Source organism: Macadamia integrifolia, unplaced genomic scaffold (assembly GCF_013358625.1).
Source record: "Macadamia integrifolia cultivar HAES 741 unplaced genomic scaffold, SCU_Mint_v3 scaffold108, whole genome shotgun sequence".
NCBI classification, from domain to species: domain Eukaryota; kingdom Viridiplantae; phylum Streptophyta; class Magnoliopsida; order Proteales; family Proteaceae; genus Macadamia; species Macadamia integrifolia.
Window position 1 is genome coordinate 465,740 of NW_024868077.1, and position 18,766 is coordinate 484,505.

Genomic DNA, 18,766 nt, shown 5'->3' on the forward strand with positions numbered 1-18,766 from the left:
TTAATGGAAAGAGATTGGATGAAATTCAAGTCGAGAGACTGAAACCAGGAACCCAGGAGGTCTTCTGGTTTAAACAAGCCATTATCTACGAAGATGGGATGGCTCGATGTGGTTATTGCAGGAAGGTTGGACACTAGTCCAAAAATGCAGGGAGAAGATTGCGATGGAGTCAGCCAAGACTAAGCAGGGAGAAGCTAGTCTTGATGCAACAAACCAGGACGCCATTGCCAGAGCTGAAGCAGCTGACATGGTTTCTGGCAGGGAGGAGAGGGGCCAGACGGTGGAGAGAAGATCTTCCCAAGTTGGAAGGAATCCAGATTCCGTAGGGTATGATTCTCCTTCCAACTTGAGAAGAAAGGAATTGAACGGTAATATTCTAGACTCAAATGAGGGGAGGACACATGGCAATGTTGAGATTGTCCTCCCCATCCATCATGGAACAATTATGGAAGGCAATCCGGCTGAATTCCTTGCAAAAGAGGGGCATTCCGAATCTGGTTCTGCTAATGAATCGAAGTACGGGTCGGATACCCTTGAGGAGGATGGAGCGATGGATGCGGGTCAACGATCAGTAGGTCTCTCCAGTTCTGGGCGGTCTATCTATGTTGCTGAGATGCATGAAGACCATGGCGACTCAGTTCGCGATACCTCTCAATCTATTATAGCCATCCCTAACACCCAAGTGGTTGATGGTAATGTAATCTTTCATCACCGAGAGGTGAACGCCGCAGAAATTGAAGAGGATGGTCTCAGCCAAGTGCTGCGAAGGAAGAAAAAGAAGGGATTATATACCGGCATTATGGCGCAGGCTCAGAGAAAGTCTGGCCGTATTGGCTTCTCAAGAAGGTAATCCATAAATGTGCTATTCTGGAATATAAGAGGCATGAAGAAGGCTATTGCAAAATTAGCCTTGAGTAACATTCTGAAAGAGAAGATCCCTGAAATAATCTGCATTGCAGAACCTATGGTTGATGTCACTGCCTTCCCTAAGCTTTTCTTTACTAGGCTGGGATTTGATATCGACTTTATCCATAATAACAGATCAGACAAAGTTCCAAACCTGTGGCTAATGTGGAAAAGAAATATTAGAAGACCAAACATTGTGTCTGCGACTGACCAGCATATTACCATCTCTCTAGAATGGCACAAAAAAATTATTAGAGTCTCTGTCGTCCATGCGAACTGCTTTCGAGCGAGAAGAAGAGATCTTTGGGCATCCTTGGCTGCCTCTGCGCCTGCTCAGACAACGCCTTGGCTTGTAGTTGGTGATTTCAATACCATCTTGGCTTCAACTGAAAAGAGAGGTCCTGGAGCCTTTAATTTGGGAGCTACAGCTGAATTTGGTGCTATGGTGGACTCTTGCGATCTCATGGCCCTTCCTTCTCAGGGAAGCAGGTTCACTTGGACCAATAATAGGAGGAGAGGGAACGTGCTGGCCAGACTGGATAGAAGCTTTTGCAATAACGCCTGGGTTGAATTTTTTCATGAGGGAGTTCAGCAGGTTCTCCAGAAAATTGGCTCAGATCATGCTCCAATCTTTATTTCTTCAGTTCCCGGTGAAAAACCGAACAATTGCCCCTTCAGATTTCATAGACACTGGGTGGAACACAAGGATTTTTTATCTGTCGTAAGTGCTTCATGGAGTGGCTGGACTCTTAGCACCAACTTATATAGGGTTGCAGAGAAGCTTAAACGTCTTAAGGGCACCCTAAAGCTTTGGGCAAAAACTGAATTTCCGAATTTCAATATAGAGCTTGATCAGGCAAAAAAGGAGATGGAGGAGGTCCAAAAGAAAATTGACGAAGATGGTCTTGATGATTTTTTATTTGCTCAAGAGGCGGATGCCAAAACAAGGTATTTCAAGGCCATGGAGTATTATGAAAAAATGTGGGCTGAAAAATCGAGAATTCGATGGAAGAAGCTTGGGGACAGATGTACAAAATTCTTCCACCTTTCGGCGAAGATGCGAAGAATTAAAAACTCTATTAGATGCTTAAAAACAAATGATGGTGCTATCATATCAGAGCGATCAGACCTGGAACACTATATGGTGGACTTTTTCACTAATTTTCACAAAGCAGCGCCTGTGTCTGGGCATCCCTTGATCCTTGACTGCATTCCCCGCGAATTATTGCAGCGAGATAGAGATATTTTGGACAGAATCCCTTCAGATTTGGAGATCAAAGAGGCGGTCTGGAGCCTTGATCCTGCTAGCTCTCCCGGCCCTGATGGATTCCCTGGTGAGTTCTTCAAGCACTGCTGGGATATTATAGCATATGATGTTTGCAACGCTATTCGCTGCTTCTTTATTTCTGGAATCATGCCTCAGGGGATCAACAATAATTTTCTCTTACTTATCCCAAAGACTGAAGGGGCTGACTCTTTGGATAAATTCCGGCCCTTGTGTATGGGAAATTTTATTTGCAAAATAATTTCTAAAACTCTTGCTATGAGACTGGCAAGCTTCCTTCCGAGAATTATTTCTCGCGAGCAAGGGGCCTTCCAAAGGGGGAAAATAATTCATACAAATATATACTTGGCTTCGGAGCTAGCTAATATGATGTCGACTGCGACGAGAGGAGGAGGGATGGGAGTTAAAATCGACATCAAGAAGGCCTTTGACACAATTGATTGGAGCTTTCTATTCTCAGTCATGAGGAAATTTGGATTCTCTGAAACCTGGATTGGATGGGTTCATCAGTTGTTGGATTCTGCAAAAATCTCCATTCTTCTGAACGGAGGACCGGTGGGTTACTTTAATGTTGGTCGGGGGCTGAGGCAAGGTGACCCCTTATCTCCTCTCTTATTTGTTTTGGCTGAAGAGGTCCTGTGTAGAGGGCTCAATATGCTAATCCGAGAGAAGAAAATCAAACCCCTAAACGGCCCTCGTGGGATGCCTACCCCTAGTCATATGCTGTTCGCCGACGACATATTCATATTCATCAATGCATCTATAAGGTACGTCAAGAATCTTAAATCCTTCTTAATTATGTATGAAGAATGCTCAGGTCAACACATCAGCTTGGAGAAGAGCAAGGTGTTTTTAGGGAACATCTCTGCTGCTAGAAAGCTGATAATAGGAGAGACGATGGGAATCCCAATTTGTAGTTTGCCCACTAAGTACTTGGGTGTGGAAATTTTCAAAGGTAGAGTTAAGAAAGAATTCCTCCTCCCTGTGATGGACAAAGTTAAAGCGAGACTTGCGGGCTGGAAGGGAAGGCTGCTCTCTATGGCAGGTAGAGTGGAGCTTGCCAGAACTGTGGTGACGAGCATTCCCATGCATAGCTTTTCTGTATACTGGTGGCCATCTGAGCTCATCAAGATCATGGAGAAGTGGATTCGCAACTTCATCTGGACTGGAGATGTTGATACGTGTAGATCTATCATAGTAAGTTGGGATCAGTGTTGCAAACCAAAATCTGAGGGTGGTTTAGGTCTGCGCAGGTTGAGGGAGATCAATGAAGCCTTGCTGTCCAAGGCGGTTTGGAAGACGAAGCATGATGACGACCCAACTTATAGATTTTTGAAAGCTCGCTTCACTAAAGCAGATGGATCTCTTCGGAAAGGCTATAGGTCCTCTTCGATATGGATGGGTTTCCGGAAATTATGGGAGTTTGTCTCCTTAAACGAAAGATGGATCATCGGGAATGGAAGGAAAATAAATTTTTTAAATGATAGATGGCTGGGGCCTAAGACTATCGCTGAGCTTCTGGAGACAGAACAAAATTCAGACGAAGCATTCAGTGGTAAGGTTGATCGAGTCATTCAGAATTGCAAATGGAATTTCCCCAATTGCCAATCGAGTACAATGTCTGAAATCATCAACTCCATCATGGAAATCCCTCTTCCCCAATCTGATTTCGAAGATAGGTGTGTTTGGAGCCCCAACACTGATGGGATTTTTTCGACAAAATCAGCATGGAATACAATTAGGAGGAAAAAGGACTCAATCTCTTGGGAGGCGCTGATCTGGTCTAAGAAATTGCAACCGAGAATTTCTATCTTTGCGTGGAGAATCATGCATGGCAAACTACCTACTGATGCGGCAGTTATGAAAAGAGGAATCCCTATGGCTTCTAGATGCGATTTATGCAGAAGCTCGAGCGAGGATTTGGATCATATTTTGGTCCATTGTCAGTATGCAGAGAGAGTTTGGAATATTGTCTGTGAATGGTTTAATATTCCAAATAGGAAGCATGAGTCCCTTCATGCTCTGGCTTCATGGTGGAAAAGGAAAATGAAGATAGTTAATCTAAAAGAGGTCTGGTCAATCGCCTTTGCCATTTCAGCTGAAAACATTTGGAAAGAAAGGAATGGGCGCCGCTTTGAAGAAAGGCAGAGACAACAAAGGCATGTGATTGAAATGATTAAGAACGACATTAGAGAGACTATTCCTAATGTGAAAACATCAATCAAATCCATGAATGAAATTCTTTGTTGCAGGAGGCTGGGTCTGAACATTCTTAGCGCGGGCATTAAACCCCCCCTGGAAGTTTATTGGTGCAAACCGCTAACGGGGTGGGTCAAGCTAAACTTTGATGGAAGCTCTATTGGGAACCATGGTAATGCAGGTGCAGGTGCAATCATGAGAGATCATAATGGCAGGTGTCTCTGGTCTTGCAGCATATATTTGGGAATTAGAGAAAATTATGAAGCTGAATTAGAAGGTCTAATGCATGGTCTCATGAAAGCAAAACAGTTAGCTATTCCATTCCTCTGGGTAGAATCAGATTCAGCGGCTCTGGTTATGTCAATTCATCAGGGAAAAATTCCATGGATGGCTATGCAGAGATGGAACCATCTAAGGCAATTTCTGGGAAGTATTACATGGAAAATCACTCACAACTATAGAGAAGGGAACTCGGTGGCAAACTTCCTAGCAAAGAAAGCTGCAAAATCAAGATGCTCGACAGTAAATGACGCTTTTCCTGGCCATATCTATGATATGATGGCGAGAGATGAATCTTCTAGACCCTCGTATAGATTTAGGTAGTGAGCGGCCCTAGGTCCTGCTGATGGCTATGCCGAAGGTGGGGCCTCGTGGCTTGCTCTGTGTTTTTGTTTGTTGTTTGCTGGTATTTTTCTCAATAAATTATCCATTTAGCAAAAAAAAAAAGAGGTTAGACTGACTAATCATGTTGATTGAGCAGACTGACCATATTACCAACCAATCAGGCTAACCAAATACGATATGGTTGACTGACACACGAAATAAATCTAGGGTAGAGTTCTTATTAGTTTGAGGGGAATGACATTTGTACAATTTCAAGTGGTTCGGACAATTATAACTGTTCAAGTTGTGGAAATCAAACTATAAAATAGGCTTCAATAGAAGAAGAAAGACATCTCTGATAGGTTTTTTTTTTTTTTTTGGGGTTTTTTGGGACTAGTAGTCCGCAATAGATTTCATTAAAATTGAGGAAAAAAGGTTTACAGAAAAAGACCTATTAGATCGCTAATCCACCTTCGACATGACCATCTGCAGAAATAACAATCCAATAAAAATAAATTACACAAACCGATATCTCGGTCATCGCCGAAAGTCTCAATTTAAATCATAGTTTACAAACTGAGGATCTGTGTTCCAAATAGTATAAGTTTTAGTTTTTATAGCATGTTTTGCTAGTGTATCTTCCACAACATTGATCTCTCTATAACAGTGCGAGATTCTCCATATTTAACTATCTAGATGTTTTTGATAAATTGTCATTTTTGCTCATTACTTCATGGAATCACTTGGTTTCGAATTCAACTCACCACTGCTTGAGAGTCACTTTCGAGTAATGTAGTTTTAGATTAAACAATAACACAATGCATTATTTATCTTTTCCTTTTCAAATTATCTAGTTTTAGTCTTTATCTTTTCCTTCTTTGTCTATATGTTTTCTTAGAAGATTAGTCTTTTCTTTATATTTTCTTATAGATTAGTTTTGTTTCTTAGCCAAGACCATGACAGCTCATGTTTCATCATGGTTTTTTCAGTTTACATTCATGGAATTTTTTTTTTTCCTATGAGTTTACTTTTCAATTTTACATCCTTAGAGCAATCAAGGCATGGAAAGACCTCACTTTTTTCCTGATTAGAAATCAGTAAATATTCCATGATGTTTTCTCGAGTTTGTACAACTCCGGCATGCCCACTCGCATCTCACTATTCTACCGTCTGTTTGTTGCCAACATTTTTTTGTATACACGGTGGGACTCCAGAAAGCAAACTTATGATGGTTCAAGGAAGAAGAAATGCCCACTAGAAGCAATAATGTTGCTCCGATGAAGGTATTGTGGAGAACCTATCAAAGGTAACCCAACCCTTGAATCAAGCAATGCAAAGTGTTCAATTAGGGGGAAAATCTTGTAAACCTGTGAAGGATTGTCACTTCTTTAGATCTATCAAATCTGTTTCAAGTCAGGTGACGATGACGGAGTTCAACGTTGTCCTGACGAAAAATATATATGTATATAAAAGAGAGGGTTGGCGAGAAAATTTCATGTCTTCCACACTGGACACTTAGAGATGAAAAGAATTTCGTGTGGACAACATTGAAGTTTCAGGATCTCTTGAAGTACTTTGCAGTTGATAATTAGAGGACGCGTGCATGGAGGCTTGGAGATTTAGAACCCGGTCCCCTCTTGCTAAGATAAGGGATCGATACGAATGGTGTCCTGATCCATGTCCACCACATTGCCGAGACATGCGTGATCACGGTCTCTTTAAAGAAAATGGATCAGCTGCTCATATGATCATCTAGTCTTATAAGTCAAAATCTAACACTTGTCCTTTTATTTTCAAATAAATCCCTCTTTATTCTTGTAATAATAAAAAATGAGACATATGATGGAGGTTGACTAGTATGACTAGGTAATCTTATGAGCAAGGGATACTATCTCCTCTTTAAAGTTTAGGTTCTCTTGAAGCCGAGAGGTCTAGGAGAGTTTTGGGTCGTGATAATAGAAGCACTTTAGTTGAGAGAAGGAACATACGTGTCAATCCGTTTCCTTCTCTGTCACTTCCTTTTTTTCTCTCCTTTTTGTTTTTCTTTAACCCTTTTCCTTTCTTTTAGAAGCGAAGGTGGCAAAACATTCTATATTTTAAGAAAGAATAGAGGAAAAGTAGAGGCTTGGACTCTTGAATCGGTTAGAAAAAAATGGAGGTTTAGAATTGGTTGATTGCAGTTGGGTTGATTACAACTGGGGTCATGATTACACCGAACGAGATGGGTTAACATGGCCGCAAGGTTTGGGCCGTTATGCCTATCCACCATTATGATTCCGTCATGATATCGTTAAGGGAGAAAGATCTTAAGCTGCAAACCAGAATTTAGGCAATTTGGAGGAATTGTAATTGTTAGATGGGTTTAATCGTTGAAAAACAATGAACGGTTACAAAAGGATGTTCTGTTTTCTTTTAAATATCCATTTACACATATCACCTCAAGAGAATATGGAAACTGTAATACGGGTAGCATAGAAGGAGGACATCTCCAGTAGATAACAACCTAATGCATTATTTATCTTTTCCTTGTCAAGTAGACTAATTTTAGTCATTATCTTTTTCCTTTTTGGTCTTTTCGTTTTCTTAGAAGATTAGTCTTTTCTTTGTATTTTATTGACAAATTAGTTATGTCTTTTAGCCCAAACCATGGCGGTCTGTGTTTCGTTATGCTTGTTTCAATAATCATGATGGCATGTGTTTCGTCATGGTTTTCTTAGTTTACATTCATGGCAGTCCTTTGTTTTGTCATGATCGATGTAATGGATTGTATTCTTCCTAGATCAATTTTAATGGATGAAATTCCTTTTTCTATTTTTATGAGTTTGCTTTTCAATTTTAAGTCCTTGGAACAATTGAGGCATGGAAAAACCCCACTTCCTTCCTAGTTAGAAGTCAGTAAATATTCTATAATTATTCTCTCAAGTCTGTACGACTTTGGCACCCCCGCGTATCTCACTATTTTGCCGTGTATTTGTTGCCAACACCTCCCAAATCTTTGTGAAGTTACATTCTAAGAAACGGTGAGACCTACTCTCAAGCATAGTTAGCAAATTTGGATTCAGAAATTATTTGGGTGGAGAATTATTCGGAATAATTCAGTTGGTTAATTTAAGGGTTCGGTCAAAAAAGTGGTCAAAATAAAAATCGGATTCGAATTCAGGAATTATTCGATTACAAAAATAAAAGTAGAGCAAAAAATTCAGACGCTATTTTTATAATTTATTGCATCTTTTTTAGTTATCAAGTAATTAACTTGATATGTATACCTAAAAAGAGCAAATTATTGTAGTTCAAATATACAATACAATAAAAAAACTAGGAAAAGCTGTCGTTGAGTGATAGAAACAATGGTTACAGTAATCCAATTTCTAAAGCAATTGCCCTGTAAGAACATAAGAGTTCAAAATCACATCATTTAATCCATGATAACAATGAAGAAGCCCTGAGAATGTTTCGAAACTCTAGGACTACTTTTAAAGGAATCCACTACATGGTTTGATCTATAAAAAAAAATAAAGTACAAGCTACTACTATCGCTATAACAGAAGAATGTAAGTACATTATTTAAGAATCTAAAACCCTGAAATATGGAAATTGTGGCCCTCTAAGTCTGCAAAGGCTTCATCCAATATCACTGGGCATGTATTGATGGTCATATTCACTTCACAATTCACATAGTGGTTGAAATTAAACCCACTCTAGCAAAAATAGTTATTAGGTACAGATCATGGGAGAAGAAATCGTGGGTTCGCACAAATTTCATTCAATTAAAAAAAAAAATCCAAATCTATGAAACAAAACAACAAAAAAAAGAAGGGATTTTGAGATGAGACATGAGAGTTTGATTTCTGAACTTAATGCAGGAAACCTTATCTCGTCTCACAAGATTACAAGAATGAGATGAAAACAGAGATATGTAGAAGTTGATCGTAGCCCAGACGATCCTGGAGATCGTAGAACAGTATGGCGGTGGAGATTGAGAGACGAATGAGGACGACTGTGGCGGAAGCCACGGAACCATGGAGGCGGATTCTACTTTCATATGCAAAGATGTGGTTTCAGTGAACAAGACTTCTCCTCATTTCTTCACTTTTAGGAACATCCATGCACAAATTAGGTTTTCTAATTCGACCATTCAACTAATCAACTCTGATTAAAGTAGATTCCGACAAAAAGGAATTGGATCAGAATGAGGCCGTAGTTCAGAACTTTAGATGAGTGAGGTAGCCCGTAGCCACAAGAGTCCAAGACAAATGCAAAACTAGAAGATGGGCAAGTGGAAACCCTACTTCGATATATATATATATATATATTTAAATGGGTTAATGTTAACCGAATAATTCGGTTTAATCTGGTTCGTCATGCTTTTTTCGCATTTTATATTCAATTTAGAAAAAATCGCAAATTTTATCGATTTTTATTTTTTACTTGCATTCGGTCAGAATATTTTTCATTTAATTCAGATAGACACGAATTATTCGGCCAAATTGCTAACTAGGCTCTCAAGACCTGCCCAACAAAAGCAGCAATAAGGCCGAACTAGAATATTCCTTTTAATGATCCGTGGTTGGGAGAGTGTGCCTGATACAACGCCAAGCAATGAATGAGCAATGCTTGGGAATGTTGTTATTAAACCTAATTGCCCTTCCCCAATCTACCTTGGGAGCCGGATTGCGGACTAGATTCCAAGAAGATTTGGTGGAAAACATACCTGAGGAATTGCCTCTCCTCATCACTTTTTATCCTCTTTTCCAAAGGGCGATTTATTGATGCTTGCAAGTTTAACTCAAACCTCTTGAAGACCGTTTGGCCAACATTGTAGCCATCATCTCTCAAAATAGAACTGAGGAGAGTCGGATGCCAAGGATCAAGCCAAATCCTGATGTTACGCGATTACCAATGAAGTGTTGCACCATTCCTTTCGCCCTAGAACGACACTTTAGGATGTTTCGCCACACCCTAGGAACCCATAAACTTTCTTTGCTCCAATCCACCAGATTTGCTTAATGATCCCTGCAATGTTCATATCATGGTCCTCTTTACCCCCCTAACATACCTTCCCCCTTGGACTTGCATACAGAATTCCAGTATATGTAGTGGGCTCTCTTCCCTAAATTTGGCCTAGACCAAAGAAAATTAGAGAACATTGATTCCAGCTTCATGACGACCATTCTTGGCAATCCAAATAATCCAGACCAATAATCGTAACCTCCTTGGAGTACTGAGTTGATGAGTTGTAACGTCTAGCATATGAGAGAAATTTTGTTTCCCAACCTTGAATCTCTTGGTTACTATATAAAATAGAGGAGCACAATCTTCCACTTTCAATTTTGATGAGATCAAAAGAACTCCAAGATAACGAACCGGCAAAAAAGACTCACTGAAATCTAATATCACTAGTGATGCTCCCCATGATGATTGAATACTTCTCCTTGTTCAGTTGGAGCCCCGACAAGGAGGACAAGGTACTCAACACCACTGAAATAGATGAGGCCTCAGCTTTTACGAAGACCATAAGATCGTAAGCAAAAATAAGATGAGAAATCTACAGGGGTTAATTAGTTATGCACTTGGAGGAAATCCCATTTTAGCTATGGTCTTGAAAATCAGTATCGCTTGTGTTAATGTCTCTCTTTATCGCTTGAAAATCAATATCGCTTGCATTTTGCAGGAGGTTTTGTAATCCAATATTATTTAAAGACAAAGAGTACAATCACTCAATTCACCCCCTCTTGAATGTAATCATTCGTTCCTACAGAGATTAAGGGATTTTGATTTTCCTTCTTTAATGCTCATTTCCAATTATACATTGGGATGAATATCTACCTCCTAACTATTTTTTTTTTTTACTAAAAATCAACAAAAGAATAAATTAATAGATGACTAAATATCACTCCTCTCCCTTGAACTATGGTAAAATATCAACTTAACACACACCTTTTAAAAAATATTACTCACCTCCCCTCCAAGAAAAAGATTCTATCTAAATTCCCAACTGTCAGAAATCACTGTTAAGTCAGCTGATTTTTTTCTTAATGCCCAAAATACCCTTCTATGTACGAAATGCCCAATACATCCTTACTGGATGCCAAAGAGAAACATTGTTTCTTGGACGGCCATGATATCTGGATATACCCATAATGGGCTTGCAGACCGGGCATTGAGTTTGTTTGAAGAAATGTAGAGGAATGATTCAGAAATAAAGCCTAACTGGGTGACTATAATGAGTGTCCTCCATGCTTGTACCCACTCGCTCGGCTGCTCTTGAGCAAGGGAGAAAGATACATAATTATGCACGGGGGATGGGTTTGGACCATAATCCTTTTGTGCAAATTGCACTTGTCGCAATGTATGCTAAATGTGGAAGCCTTGTTGATGCACGTACCTGTTTTGATAGGATACCTGAGAATGAGAAGAGGTAGGGGAGGAAATGGTGAAGATACCATCGTTCCATTGAACGAAGGAGGTGATGAGAGAAATCGAATTAAGGGTATTTTGGGGTTTTAACTCTTAGGAGGTATTTTGGGGATTACGAGAAAATATAAGCTGACTTAACAACGATTTCTAATTGTTGTGGCTGTTAGATAGAATCTTTTTCTTGTGGGGGGAGGTGAGCGATATTTTCCAAAAAGTAGGGGGTCAAGTTGATATTAAACCATAGTTCAAGGGAGGGGCGTGATATTTACTCTTAATAGATTGGAAGAATAAAAACATAAGAGAATAACATAAAAACAACCATTGGATCACCGCTCCACCTTCAACATGATCACCAACAAAGAAGCAATCCAATAAAAAAGAAGAATCCCAATTATGTAAATCTATATCTTGATCTCATTTGTGAGTCCCAACAGGTATCATGAAGAATGATAGATGGTGCTGAATCCCATCTTCTTGACAGTCTTGTAGTAGTTGTATGCTTTGCCAATCTGTCAGCCACGACATTCACTTCTCAATAGCAATGTGAGATATACCATGTGATGTTGTGTAGGTATTACTTGAAGACCACCATTGCTACTAATAACACAATGGTAATTTTTTTTTAATGCAATTCACTACTGCCTGTGAATCACATTCTACCACACTTTGTCAACATTTAAGGAGGACACATGATGAACACCTTCATAAAAGTAGCGAACTCTGCCATGAAATCGGTACCAATACCTTCATTTGAAACAAAGTAAATCAGAGAAGAACCACCACCATTCCTGACATACCTCAAGCTCCTGATCGACATGGGTTACAAAGGTAACATCCATTGATATTCAACTTGTAGAATCCCAGTGAAAGTTAAATCTGTGAAAGAGTTGGTTCTATACTCTTCCTTGCGGTTAACGAGGGCTAGTCCTAAACCAAAGCAGATCTTGGAGTTAGAGTGGATACTCCCTATGAGTGGATGCATCAGGATTAATACTGACGGGTTCTAACTTGGGAACCCGGGATATGCTGGCGTAGGGGGCATTTTTCGAGATCACGTGGGGTGGCCTATAAGGTGCTTTTCTTCTTTTGAGGGAATTGCAACTAATTATGATGCAACATTTGCAGCCTTTTTTGCAGTGATTTAAATTGCTAATGACCTCCGGTTATCATGGATTGAGGTTGAATGCGACTCCCAAGTAGTTGTCTGGTGTATTTAAAAACAAATTATTTCATAGAATTTTAGGCAAAAAAGGCTATCTTTGCTGAGATATTTGAATAACACTTGATGGAGTATTCTTCACTGCTTTAGAGAGATTAATATGGTTGCGGATAGCTCAGCGAAGCATGCTGTTGCGACAAGATCATCAACTATGTGGAATGATGATGCTCCCAGATTCACATCCAATGAATATTGATTGGGATGCCACTAAGAGACCACGATTCAGATTCAAGTGATACACTCGTTCTTCTATGTTAGTTGTTTCTTGCATTCTTAGTCTCCTCCTCTGTTGATGGCAATGCCAAAGGCGGAGCAGGAGGTTAGGTCAAAGTTCTCTTTTTCAGGTCTCTTGTTCTGCTGATGACAATGCCGAAGGTGGAAAGGAGATCTGGTTTTTGTGTTTTGTTTGCCCAAGTGGGTCTCTCTGTACTCTTTTCTTTCTTTTATTAATTTATTCTTGTTGACCTTAAGAAAAAAAACTTGTAAAATCCAACCGGTGGATAGGACCAAACAAACTCAACAATATTCTTAGAAAGGAGGTTTTGTAATAGATAACTCTAATTCCTTGAAAATCAGCAAGTCTATCACTAAAGAGATATGAACTTTGGCCAGCATGGAATACTCATGTAATTTATATAGGACATGTGTTGAATGATCACATGCACGACTAGATCCCATCGCTTCATGCATCAAAATGGTTGAAAAAATAAACGGTTCAAAGAAATGTAATGGATTGTCATTAAGATTAAAAAAAAAAAAAATGGATAGATGTTGTATGCTCACATGTACAATTAGACGATCGCACGAGCACCATATCCAAATTTGATAGGCAAAGGACACAATGGACTGGAATTAAGCCGTAAGAATATTTGTTTATTTCATAAGAAAATAGAGGGGAATTTATTATCACTCCCCTACACTTGGCTTATAATTACTAAAACTCCCCTACCTTTTACTTTTTTACCGATACTCCCCTACTTTTTTATTTTTACATCTCTTTCTCCCTTGTTTTTTTTAAATACTCAAATTACCCTTCATTTTCGTTTGTAACCTATTATATTTTTTTCATATTGATTGATTTAATATATGATTTGAACCAAACCGCTTACAAGTTTTATCTCATCCAATCATCATGGATATTGACATAGCTGATGTGTTATTAATATATTATTTATTTTATTATTATTATTTTTTTATTTAGTCTCATCCAATCATCACTCCCCTTCCTCTTTATTTACATACACGCAGGATTGCCCGATTAGTTACAACTCACGGAGATAACCGGGTTGAAATCGTCTGCATTCCGATCTTTTACAATTCCGTGAAATACCACCTTCAGGGGGTGACACATGTATTGATACCAATACAATGGTCCAGATCTGGTATAACTAATAAAACCTTAAATCAGTGAAGAGACATTTAAATCAGATCTGGACCATTGCATTGGTATTAATACACATGTCACCCCCTAAAGATGGTATTTCACGGAATTATACGAGATCGGAATTGCAGACGATTTTTTTCCGAGATAACCTCTTACCACTGTCATACACCTACCTAGGAGTTACTAACCTATACTACACATGATACTCTTTTTTTTGTAGAACTTTAGACGAGAGGTCGTTGTTGCTTGGTGGAGCGGGGCGACTGTTGGTGGTTCTTCCAGGGCCCAGGAAAGAAGATAGACTCATCTTGGCTGTTAAATAACTCCTCGACCTCCTTCCTTGGAGCAGCGAACGCTAGCTCCATTGCCTGCCTATCTATCTGCTGCAGCACATTCCTCTCTCTCCCTGCGAGGAAGTTCTCGTGGTTTTCTTGGGCATTGATTCCAAATGTGAAAAGCAGCAGGTTCTCGTTACCGGAAGCGACGAAGACGACGGGATGACCTGCCGGAACAACAATGGCTTCATTCGGCGACAAATGTACCTTAACCTGCTCGTAGTGCACATCCTCTTCCTCCTCATGCCTCCCTCCGCCACCGCCGCCGCCGCCGCCGCGTCTTCCCGACAAGTGAGGGCATGCCATCTCCACATGTCCCACTCCACGAGCCACCACTGCCACCTTTGTAGACCTAGTGTTGAAGAAGGGACCCATCATGGATCCCTGGGTGATGTTGGCTATGCACACCGATACATCCATGTCTTGGAGTTGCCTGTAGTCCTCAGGTTTGACTTCGTAGGCTTGACCGTAGTTGTTGGAGTACAGTGGCCTTTGGTTGAACAGATTGTAAGGTCCCCTGTTTGATTCACCCCCTCTCCTTATATGCCGGTGTCGCGACTCTGAGTCGTCTCGAGTCAACTCCCTGATCTGCTCCAGTGACGCTCTGATTATCACTCCCTCCCTTTGCTGTCCAAGCACCCCACGGAGCCTCTCTGTTTGTGTGTTGAGCGCAGCCTCGAGAATCTCTTTGCTGAAGGTACTGAGGTATGGCTCTGGGTTTTGGCCTCCAGCTGGGAAGAATTCCTTGTATTGGCCAGGAGTGGATATGGTCTTTAAGAACTTGGCTATGTGGAGCCTCTCGTTGTTGTCTCGGTTGATTAAGTAGAATGTGGTTCCAGCTGGGACTCTGATTACGTCTCCACACTCGAGGTTGGAGGATTCTCTGTTGTCATGGTGGATCATTTTTGAGGGCTCCTCTCCCTGTGATTGGAATTTAAAACTAATCAGTCACCAACAAGAAAGAAGAAATGAAGACGACCTATAAAATCCAACCATAGACTGAACCCTTGAGTCTGAGCACCAGTCAATGGTGGTCATAGTCAGATTTCTTTTACCGGTGGGATCCTATGGAAAGAGAGAGCTAATTGGATCTATCATAGAAGTTCTTCAGAACTGAGATGTGGCCTTCCTCGGTCCTGAACCTTGTACTTAAGCTTCGTTCGTCGAAGTAGTAGGGGTTGTCGCTTTGCTCCTCTTCTCCCTCCTCGTATCTGCCGCTGGCTCTTCTCTGAGGGTTCATCAAATCGCCACCTCGGCCGTGTTGCCTCTGCTGCTCTTGGCATCTTCGCTGGCACTGATGCTGCTGACGTGGCTCCTGTTGTTCGCAGTGCCGCCGGCAGTCTTCGTACTCTTTTTGTCGTGGATCGCGTTGGTTATCTTCTTCCTCCTCACTTTCTCGCTCTTCATATTTCTCTTCGTCCTCACGTACTTGCTCTTCATATCTCTCTTGCTCCGCTTCATATCTCTTTTGTTGCTTACGTTGCTCCTTACGTTGTTCCTTTTCATATTCCTCTTCCTCCCTACGTAGTCGCTCTTCATATCTCCTCTCACAGTGTCGTAGGCATTTTGGTTGCTGACTTTGGTCTCTCCCGTAATGTTGGCAGTGCCGTCGACATTTCTCGTAATCCTGCTCTGGATCACGTCGGTTATGTTATTCTTCTTCATATCTTTCCTCACAGCGTCGTTGGCAGTGCTTTTGCTGATGTGGATCTCTCTCCTGTTGCTGGCACCGCCTTTGGCATTGCTGGTATTCTCTCCTTGGGTCGCTCTGGGCAACTTCACCTTCAGCCAGAGAAAGGGTCGTAGACAGAAGGAAGAGGGAGAAGAGGAAGAGAAGGAAACATAACTTTGTAGTTTTGATAACCATGTTCATAACGCATGAGGCTTTGGTGGGTGAAGAGAGCGAGTGAATGTGTGGCTCTACTTATAATGGCGAACAGGTGCTCGCTAGTGTGCTACGGTTCTGCATCTTACGTGACCATTTGGAAGCTCCATTTAACATGCAGGTAATCCACGTGTTCATATTACACTGCCACATCGCCCCCATTGTACTCGTCACATGGCATCAAGTAGGTTAGAACTGAACCACACCAGGCGATGATCTTTGATCCTTGAGGGAATATCCTCCTTTTGGGAGAGAAAGCTACATAAAGATTTGTCACTTAATATAAGTCCTAGGAACTAAAGTAAACTTCAATCTTTTGCTCGTTGATTTGAGCTTATTAGATCAGTTATGTAAAATTCTTATGTTTTTTGGTCTGGGATTTTTGGGTTTCAGTTTCTATCTCTTCAAATATCGAATCTCTTATGGTTTTCTTCTTTTGGAAAGGTCAAGATAATGCAATTTTTCTCCATCCCATTAGTTAGATTAAGGTTTGTCTTCCAAAAAGGGAATTGGGTCTTCGTCTTCATAGAATTAAAGAGTGTAATATTTCAAGGATTGTAAAGCTTATCTGGAATATTGCCTTTCGTAAGAAGAGCATTTGAGTTGACTGGGTATATTTTAGATACCTCAAGTCTTACTCGATTTGGACTACCCCTTATCCTTTGGATATTTCTTAGGCCTGGAGGAAATTTCTTAAATATAGGCATTTTGTGCCTGAGAAAATTCGATTTTCTATTGATGATGCCTCAAACATATTTCTTTGGCTTGACAATTGGCATCATGATGGTGTCTTTATTTTAAAATATGGTGACAGAATCAGATATAATGCAGGTTCGATAGGTTTGCTAAGGTTTTCTCTATCTTGAGAAATGAGAATTGGCTTCGTAGCCCTGGTAATTCTCTGTCCCTCATAGAGGTTTGAAAGAAACTCCCCATTATTCGCTTTAGGCCTAGGGGTAGTGGGGATTTTGTTCAATGGGATAACTCTACTAATAAATTCACTAGTTCTATTGCTTGGAATCTGATGCGCATTAGAGCTCCTTTTGTTCCATAGTTTAGATCTATTTGGTTTAGTTCTTCCATCCCTAGGCATTCTTTTACTGCTTGGAGCGCTATGACTAAATCCCTCTCCACTCAGGAGTTTTTCTTCAAAGAAATATAGCCATTCCCAATTGTTGCCTTTGTTGGAACTCTACAGAAAGTGTGGACCATCTTTTTTTCTCTTGTCCCTTTTCCAAGTCGGTTTGGAATGGTATCCTCAGGAAATGTTGGCCCCCTCTTTAGAGTTAACCTTTCTTTTGACAGGGAATGGAGGTGGATCTTAAAAGAATTCAATGGAAAAACTTCTTATGATATTGTAGGTAAGTTGTCTTTTCGTGCAGCAATTCACAATATTTGGTGGGAAAGAAATAAAAGGAGATTGACTTCTTCTTCACGTTCTATATTGATCAAATATGGAATGCCATCACCTTCAAGGTGAGAAATAAAATCCTTTATAAGTGTGCCAGGTGCCCAGATTCTTTTAGAAATAGGCACCTTGCTTTGGCTTGGGATCTTCCACTTGTCTCCCCTTCCCCCTAATTTTGGTGAAGCCTCTTTTCTTTTGTTTCTCCCCTCCCCCTTCTTTTAGTGTACCATTCTTTTCTTGGTATGTATTTTTTCCCTCATCCCTAGATTTTCTTGTATCCCCCTTGATGGTTGTTTTGTTCCCTCTCCTTGGTTCTTCATTTGTTTGGGCCTTGGCCTTTGGATAGCCTATGGCTTGGTTTTGTACTTCATTTTTTCTTTTCTTTAATATATTTTTATTCACCAAAAAAAAAAAAAAAAACCTAGGAACCATTAATGAAATTTGATTCAATTTGAATCGATTCAATCATGAAATCGGGTTAATTTGAGTCAGGTTGCAACTAAAAAAAAGTATCAGACACATTGTTCTCTTGGACTAGTCACCATATATTATTTGGTATTTATTAAATAATAATTTTTTAAAATTAAATATTTGCATGACATGATAATCCACATAAAATTAAAAAAAATAAAATAAAAATACCTAAGAAATTTAAATAGAGAGAAAGAAGACTTATCTCTATGCATGTGCTACCAGATAAAGTTTATGTACATTATCATATAAACCTTATCCAAATAATCCTCAACATATATATTCAAGAATACCATTTTATACAACAAATACCCTAAATTTGAAAACAAGGTAAATGAATTAATGCTAACATATGAATGCAAGTAAAAAATTATTTAAATAAAGAGTAATCCTTAATCTATGTGACTCTATCCTAAACTCATGAATATATAATAACAGGTATTAAAATTTTACAAAAAAGAATAAAATGACTTAAATACACCCACATGCAACATTTAATGTAACATGTAAAACAAAACTTAAATGGTATCGTAACCTATTCTAACATGATTAATATCTTAGTAACACAAATTATCAAAGGAAAGAAAAGTAAAATTCGTAGAAATCCGTATGTAATAAAAACCTATTTTACTTAAATGTAAATATGATTGAAAT

The 18,766-nt window shown here is 39.7% G+C and overlaps 1 protein-coding gene and 1 pseudogene across 1 annotated transcript; one reads left to right on the forward strand and one right to left on the reverse strand.

Annotated features, from left to right (window-relative positions):
- Positions 1-883: 883 nt before the first annotated feature.
- On the forward strand, positions 884-4,993 carry LOC122062621. The gene has a single exon (XM_042626270.1). The coding sequence runs from the start codon at positions 884-886 to the stop codon at positions 4,991-4,993; it is 4,110 nt and encodes a 1,369-aa protein (XP_042482204.1).
- A 9,244-nt stretch (positions 4,994-14,237) lies between these two features.
- Positions 14,238-16,215, reverse strand: LOC122062622 (annotated as a pseudogene).
- Between the last annotated feature and the right edge of the window lie 2,551 nt (positions 16,216-18,766).